The sequence below is a fragment of the Gallinula chloropus genome (genome assembly GCF_964237585.1).
Source record: "Gallinula chloropus genome assembly, chromosome: 2".
NCBI lineage: Eukaryota > Metazoa > Chordata > Aves > Gruiformes > Rallidae > Gallinula > Gallinula chloropus.
Window position 1 is genome coordinate 102,875,235 of NC_140086.1, and position 8,270 is coordinate 102,883,504.

At 38.8% G+C, this 8,270-nt stretch overlaps 1 protein-coding gene across 1 annotated transcript; it reads right to left on the reverse strand.

Moving 5' to 3' along the window:
• Positions 1 to 5,187: 5,187 nt before the first annotated feature.
• CCDC201 (coiled-coil domain containing 201) lies at positions 5,188 to 6,797 on the reverse strand (the record flags this gene model as incomplete). The annotated part of the gene is made up of 2 exons (XM_084260472.1): positions 6,169 to 6,797; positions 5,188 to 5,274 (listed from the first exon to the last, which is right to left on the reverse strand). The coding sequence occupies exons 1-2, from the start codon at positions 6,715 to 6,717 to the stop codon at positions 5,188 to 5,190; spliced, it is 636 nt and encodes a 211-aa protein (XP_084116598.1). The 5' UTR covers positions 6,718 to 6,797.
• Positions 6,798 to 8,270: the final 1,473 nt, after the last annotated feature.

Here is an 8,270-nt window from a genome sequence, read left to right on the forward strand (position 1 = left end):
CACACAGGACCAATTTGATTTAATTGCACACTGTATGATGGAATAAATTTTATGTTGCTCTCTTGGCTGGGAAACACACTTTGAAAGCCATTTTGCCTAAGCATCTTATAAATGTTTTTTTTGATTCAGTTCTTCTCCTAGTAAATTTGTCAGCAATGCTGCCCATACTTCTGGAGGATTATGGTATCTGCCAATAGAAGAGGGTCAGTACAGGGACAGACCTGCAATGATGTGATGAGCTGAAAGCAGAAGTAAGTTAGAAAGTGACATGAAGAGTTAGGAAAGGCCAAAAGGGCGAAATGTAGGACAAAAAAGATATCAAAATTACAGCAACAGTGAGAAACAGAAAAGATATGAATTTATTATTTATTTTTTCACTCCCTGGTAGTAATGAAGGATGTTTTTCGCCCCTTCTTTCAATTTCTTCAACAAAAATGAATTAAACCAGAAAAGGCCCCGCAAAACATTTGAGAAACAAATACCACAGATGAAGACAGTGAGTCACTCACCTGTGATGCAAGTTCAGTCTTCCTTTTTACTGAATATTTAGGCAAAGTAGAACAATACTGGCAGGTAACCCTTAAAAGACTTGAGTCCACAATAAGTCTAGAGATGATGCCTATCTCAGATAAGAATAGTAGTTGAAATACGGTCTCTCACTTCCTGGAGTTTTATCCTGTGGGCTACTGAAACTAAAGGGAGATAGATATACCTCCTGTCTGACTGGTGTCTGAATCTCCTGCACACATGTCCCATTTCAGGGTGAAGAGCTGAGACTGATGTAAAGCACTGTGAGATCACGTGCAAAGGCAGATCCAGGAGTCTGGCATCCAGGAACTGCCATCAGGTTCTATGGAGTCTGCAAAATTTCGTTGAGTATGGACATTAGGTACTTACATAACAGTACAAGGACTTAGCAGCAGATCTAAGGGGTTTTTTCTTTGGGAAACACACACACACAACCCTACATCCTAGGTGGGATCTCAGGATCTGTGCCTATGTCTAATTTTTAATAACATTTGAAAACGTTACCAAATAGCTTCAACTGGACCAACTTTTCTCAATGCTGCTAGGCTCAGTCAAAACTTCAGGAAGTTTGTTAATTTTTTTTGAGTCAGAAGTTTTGAGGAGTGATCTTTTTAACAGGTGTTGTGGACTGCAGGGACAGATGGAGCTAAGGGAGACTTTTGTACTTATGTGTCTTATAGAACAAAACACAGTGGAGTACAGGTCCATGACACTGCACTGAGATTTATTATTCAGGGTTTTTCCTTCAGCAGGAATGCAACTATGTTGTAATTTAGAGGAAAAAATAATATTTTTGACTTTTCCTAATAATCCTAAGATTGTTCAGCTATGATCAGTGAATAAACTTAGTTACCAGTTCTTTGTTATTTAAATCCAAAATATGTTAAATACGTGTGCTAAACATTTTTCTCTTCATTTTGGCCTCCAACAGAAGCAGCTGGGCAGATCACTCCCAGCTCTGTTGTCAGGAGTGTTACCATTGCTTCAGTGGGAACAAGGCTGAGCTCATAAATCCAGGGTGAAGACATTTCTCTTCCCTCTGTTCTTGGTAGTGTTTTTGTTCTTCTCCATCCAACATCATGCTTAGTCACCATCAGCAGGTAAATTGTGTAATATCCATTCAGGGACAAGTGTACTGAAAACAGTTCCCTAGGTCAAGGTCATAGCTTAGCTCCTAAAGGAAAATTACTGCCCTAAAAGAACATTGCATTTACAAACATGTTCAGTGTTGCATTCGAAAGCCAGGGCAAGAACAAGGCTCAAGAACCTGCTGCAATTCTGATTCACATTCATCCAAGCAGAAAATGGACTTCTTATCTTACAAAATACAAGGCCTTGGGTTAAGAATCTGTTCCCTAACATTTTTCCAGCCTCAGCACCTGCAGTCCATGTTTAGGTCACTAATAATGAGAGGCACAGTTTCTGGAGGTACTGGACTCTATGGCTCCCTTTAAGGGTTTTTTTGGTGGGTTTTTGAGGGGGTTTTTTGGGGGAGTGGTTTGTGTTTGTGGTTTTTTGTTTGTTTTTTGTTTAAACTGTGTTAATATCACAATATAAATATGGATAAAGGAACTTGGCATGTGAAGAGTTGCTAACCTAACAGTAATTTGCCATTGTTGCCACTAGAGGATGAACATTCAACAACATTGAAATTGCATACTACTAGTGTCTCTCTCAAAGCCTATTCTTTCCAAAGTATGTGTGTATACTGTAACAGAAAACTAGCTTCATCACTAAACTTAAATATTAAACTCCAGTATATTTGTGAAACATAGCAAAACAAATGAAAGTGCAAACTCTGTAAACAAAAGAAATGCTGCTTTTTTTATTATTCATTTTTCATGGATATAGTGATATGTGAAATGCAGTATGTGTAGTTTCATATTGCCTAACAGCCTGGGTTTTAAATAATAGAGACAAACCTGTCTTTGGGAATAGCATTCACTAGGAGATATCACGTAGCTTGGTAATATGTAAGTCTGGCTGAAGGCCTGTGGTATTCTAACCTATAATTCACAATAATACTGTTAATATAGAGCAACAGAAAATACCTGAAGTACCAACTAATGCTATTTATGTTTTCTCCTGAACATCTATCAGAGCAATATTGTGACTTTCAAACTCACAAGGACCCACTTTACAGCAAGATAAACGCTGTACAGCCTTTTTTATTTCTTTTAAGACATTCTGAAGAGAGGAAATAGAAGTGGTTTCCAAAAGTCTGAAAGCATTGTGCATGTTTGCCTAATACAGCTTAAGGACTTGAAAAGACCCAGAGAAAGTCAATTTTATGTTACCACTGTGGGAAACTGGTTTTCTTCCAGTGAGGAAAGTCTCTGGGATTTTGTCAGTACCAACTAGTTCTGTGAATGCGGTAGGGCAGCACCCTTGCTCTCTGGAATACTGTCAGCATTTACTGTTCTGAATCTTAAGTTTTGCATTGTACTTGGCAGAAGCCCAAAGACTTCTTAGATATTACGCAGTCCCTGGATTCCTCTTGTATTTGATGCAGCCCAAAGCAGGGCCTAAGAAGGACTTTCCCAACAGCTACATCTCTGGCCTACTAAGGGCTGGAATTTGGTCCAATTTGCCCTTAATGGCCTTTCCACTTGGCCTGTCATCTTGGAGGGCAGCAACCAAAGGAGACAAAGAAACCCTGGCTATGGTAGCTGAGTCTGAGTTTTGGTAGAAGACTGACATCAGGTATCGGTTGAGCAAGTAATCCAGGTATGGAAGACAGAGGACTTCTATGTCTTATAAGGAAGGAAGCCACTAGAAACCAAGCTGGAGAAGACATTTGATGGATGGAGACATTTGAAGACCAAGGAACTGAATGAGCTCAGGCAGGAGTTGAGGATGGCTTTAAGAGGTGACTGGGAGAGAGAAAACTACAGAAGCAGCATCAAGACTTTCTGAGACCATGATGAAGAAGGAATTGGCTATCTGGGAAGGTACAAATAAACAGGAGACAGAACTGGGTCATTTGGATTAAGCACTGGGTCATGTGGCCAGACTAATCTGTGCTTGTCCCAGAAGTGGAGGAGGGTTTTACGCTAACCTTGCACTTGCCTGATCTTAGTTCAGACCCTGGCACAAATCATAGATGCTGATGAAATGCCTGCAAGCTCAAGGGGAATAGCAGCACATCTGCAACAATGCCTATTTTATCTCAAAAGCAGCTTGAGATCTACATCAGCCAGGCTCTCCCTGGTTGCCAGAGGAACCTGTGGGGGCCAGACAAACAGCCTGGGTAACACACACAAACAAATACCAGAACATTAACTAAACATCAAACTAAGTGAGCATGCCTTGGCTGGTGACCTGAGGGACAACATCACCCCACTGCCTGGCTGTGGCAGAAAGCCAGGTCTGAGGACAAGGCTGTTCTCCTGAGAAACTCTGAAGAGTTTAACTTCAGGAATCATTAGCAAAAACATCCTAATCCCTTTCAAATCCTGAGAGAGGTCGTAAAAACCACAACCCCACTCTTGCATTTTTGAGCATAACACAGATGTTACTGGTTAGTCTGTCTCAATGTTGGCTTGGGCCATGCTTCTTTTCCTCTGCCATCTTGGACATGAGATGTTACAAGCTTCAGTGTGTGAAAGGAAGTGTAAAAGCTTCTCTTGCTTCCATCCTTCATTCACAGCTTCTTTTGAACAGGACCTCTCCCCTTCGGGGTAACTATGTAGTGCCTGGGACAGGCTGAAAAACCAGTACTGGCAGGCAAGTACATCTACTAGAGCCACAGAAGAGCAGGAATATATATATATGTGATAAAACTGTTCTGGATCCCTGCTACTGGAGTCCCATAGATCACTAAGGTGTTAAACTCTGCCTAAAGATTATGTAACAGAAAATAGTAGAAGCTAACATGAGCATTATGCTTTTTGCTTCACTGGTATTTCAGGAAAAGCTGTTGAGAGCTAAATCACCATTTTTCCCCCCCATACAGCTTTCACAAGGCACCCTTCCTCCCCCACTACATGCACCAGCTCCAGAGAAAAAACAGGAAAAACATACCCCCTCACAGCACCTAGCTGATCTTTAAGTACCTCCAACAAAAGTCAGGTGCATTTAAAACCCAGGACTGGGACAAACTAATTTTGAACCAAAACTTCAAAAAGAAACTGTCAATAATTAATAATCTCTAAAGGCTGGCCTCCCTCCTTGGTGCCTCTCACTATTTCCTCATCTCCCCAGCTAGCAGCAAAAACATTCCTGATTGCATCAGTTTTGATTACTTTTTAGATGTGGAGATTCTCCTTCAGCTAACGAGGATTACACTCTATGTGGCCACCAGGACTTTGTCACTTAAAGAACATCAGCAACTCTAGACTATTAGAATGCTACACAAAAGGGAATTGTCAGGAAGATCTGTTGTAGGATGAAGAATGATTCTAATACAAAATTCCCCTTCCCTCCTTTCTTCCAGGCCTTTATACATTATAAATTAACATAGACTTTGATGCAGTGTCAGTTTTTAATGCATACATGACTCCTAGACTTAAGTGACAAAAAGAATCAAGAACAACAACAAATAATATTTTGGAAGGAAAAAATGAGAGAATGTTTAAGAGGCACTGTAGTCAGTTGTGATTTATTTGAGCCAGCTGTTACCACAAGAAGGGTGTGATAGCATTAATTCCACAGGTTCAATCAAGCTTCTTCAATTGTCAGTTCATGTTCAGTTGCTTCTTCAATGTTTTTAAGTTGACGAAGAAGCCATTCTCTTTGTTTCTTTTTCTGTTATAGAAAATAAAATATTATTTATTCAAAATAACACATCCAGATATTTCCTGCTTTTAAAAACACCACATAAACAGAGGCATTATGGAACCAATTGGATTTTGGCTGAAGTTATCCATTTCTTAAGTGAAGAAGCATTTACTCTCTAAGTGAGTAAGTTTGACCCATCCATAAACAACATGGTACACAGTAAAAAAAAAAAACAAACCAGAACAGAATTTAATGGCCTCTCACTGACATGACAGTCTTTGGAGTCTAACTCTGCTGCCTGCTCATCCTTTCTGTGGACTTTCCACAGGGCTTATGCCAATACTAAAAATTCTAGGAAATCGAGTTCTCACACCCCACAGAAAGATAAAGATCTACATAAATTCTATTAATCTAAGCTTTCCTCAGGAAAACATACACCAAATCAAATGACTGCAGAGAAGATCCTATTTGCAATGGCGAGCATTGTTTTTATAAAACTTTGCAGTTTGGATTAAACAAGGAAAGAAATAGATTACTAGTTTCTTCAGTTTTAGTTAACTTGCCATCATAAGCTTGAGATTTCAAATCACTGATTCTTTACCATTCTTAAGTTTCTCCTAAAGAAGTTTCTATTTTTAAGAAAATAGACTTTTGCCCTAGTGTACACAACTAGTTATGCAGTTTCAGGAGTTAAAGCAAGAACTGCTTTGGAAGACAGCATCACCTCCCGCCTGTGATTATGAATTGAGTCATAACCTACTAGTCCCTGTGGTATCATTCCTAAAGATATAGTCTCACTGGTAAAGTTGTGGAGATATTCTATAATAAATAATCCTATATTACTACAAAAACCTGTATATATTAAGCATCGGTAGGAACTTGTATAGCTGAGCTATTTGACAACTAAGGAAAAACAATTACCACAAGAGCTTTATCAATTTTCTTCTTTCTGGTTTTTACTAGTGGAACATCTTTTATTCCTGGTATTCCAACAACAAGCCATGAAGGTTCACTCTCGGGAATTACTGCTACCTCCTCAGATGCTTTGGCAGGAGCTTCAATTTCCATGTTTGGGACAACTTCATCACTTGGGTCTTCATTTGATTCATTTGAAGCCAACACTGTTGAAAGCCTCTTTCTAGAATATACAAGCCGAGAGCTTTGGCTTATCTCATCATTTAATTCTTCAGAGCCAAACACTGTTGAAAGCCTTTTTGGGGACGTATAAGGGAAGTATGCTTCAACACTTACTAAGGATACTTTAGTTAATGATCTACTTAGATTTGATTTTGACATTGGAGATCCATGAGCTCTCTTACTGGCATCTTGGTCCTTGATTGATTGATTTGTCATATCTAGAAGAGATGGCATTGTTCTTGAAAGCACTGAGTCCACTGGAGTGCTGTGTTTCACCAGTTTCTTTTTCAGAGATCTTTTAACATTCAAAAATGAATCTTCTTCCTCTGACATCTTGAAGTCGGGTTTATTGACTTAAGAAAATAAGAAGAGAAAATTTTATATTGCTCACATAGCAAGAGGTACTATGTACGGTGTTCATCTGCTGATAAAACAAATCAGACTAGCAGTCATCAAAGGTTCAGAAAAGCCAAGTTGAAAACAGAACCTTAGAAGACAGCTTGTCCCATATGCAATACTTATTCCTGTCCCAGCCCTCTGCATATGCTAGAAATTTAAGATCTCATTAACTACAACATCATTAAAACTGTTTTCAGCATGTACATATTGAAGCTGCTAACATTTATAAAGTCTGCTCATTCCAGAGGTATTAGCATAATGTGACAAAAATTCAAGTGCTCTAGAGACATGTGCAGAGAACTTCTGGATTCAAACAACTGCATTGCATGCACCAATTGAAATTTTATTTCTCTCCTTAAAAACAGGTCACAGAACTCATTCCCTTCTACTTGACATTTGACTTACTACTGCTGATCCTAAACCAACTATGTTCCTTGCAAGTCTGTTTTCAACTGAATTTGCAGCAATGGCAAGGTTGTTCTTAGCAGTGTTTGCCAGCCCTCAACAAAAAACCTAACACCATGGCTTCTTACACATGGAGAAGCCCAAGATTAATTATCTCAAATATATCCAGTTTAAGATATAATATCTTAATTAGATGAGCAGTTAAGTATTTCTAGTACCTCTTTGTTTCATGAAGCAGTTCAGATATTTCAGAGAGGTTCATTGCATGAAGCACAAGGGGGGGGGAAATGTTTTAAATACCAATATTCTAAGCTGTATCAAAGATCTTGGTAGCAATTGAGGGGCAAAGTGATGAAAGAGGGGTGCACAGTAGGACAGGGTCAAATGCTTGCTAAAGTAAAAGGTATCAGTTATCCATTCTTTCTCAATGTTTTTCACCTGTGTTGGATCTGGTCTAACAGAGTTTCACATCCACTTTGGAATGTAAACAGATGGCCAAAGGTAGAGCACTAATTCTTCAGTACAGCAAGTCATGTGTTTTGTGACTTTTTCCTCTTTAGAAAGAGTGGGAGAAGAAAGTTCCATTAGCACTTATTTTTTCTTCTCACTCCTTCACTAGGCTAGTTTGTGATACATTACAAACAGCTCTCAGGCTACAGATGCTACCTTTTCCCTTTCCTGTTCAGCCAAATTGACTTCCTTTAGTCTATATCACAAAAGTTTTCTGGAAATAAGCTTGCATGATTAAACTTAGAGTAAGAAGTTTTCAGCCACCACCCCTCCCTCTCCAAACCCATTCTCAGCTATGTTTCCCTTACTCATATAAGGTTTAGGTAGTCAATTAAAAGTTTCTTCTTATTAAATTTTTAAAGAACGCTTTCGACCAAAGCTTCTGAGGAAAACAAAGTGGTTTTTTCCTCTTTCACACTTTTTTGTGCATTAGATATATATACACAAGCAACACTTTTCTATTCAGTTGTTTTAATATCATTATAGATTAAAATAGGGGAGAAGTGTAAAAACAACAAAGATAAAACATTTAAGAATATCAGAGTCTATCACAGAGAACATTTCTTGCAGCA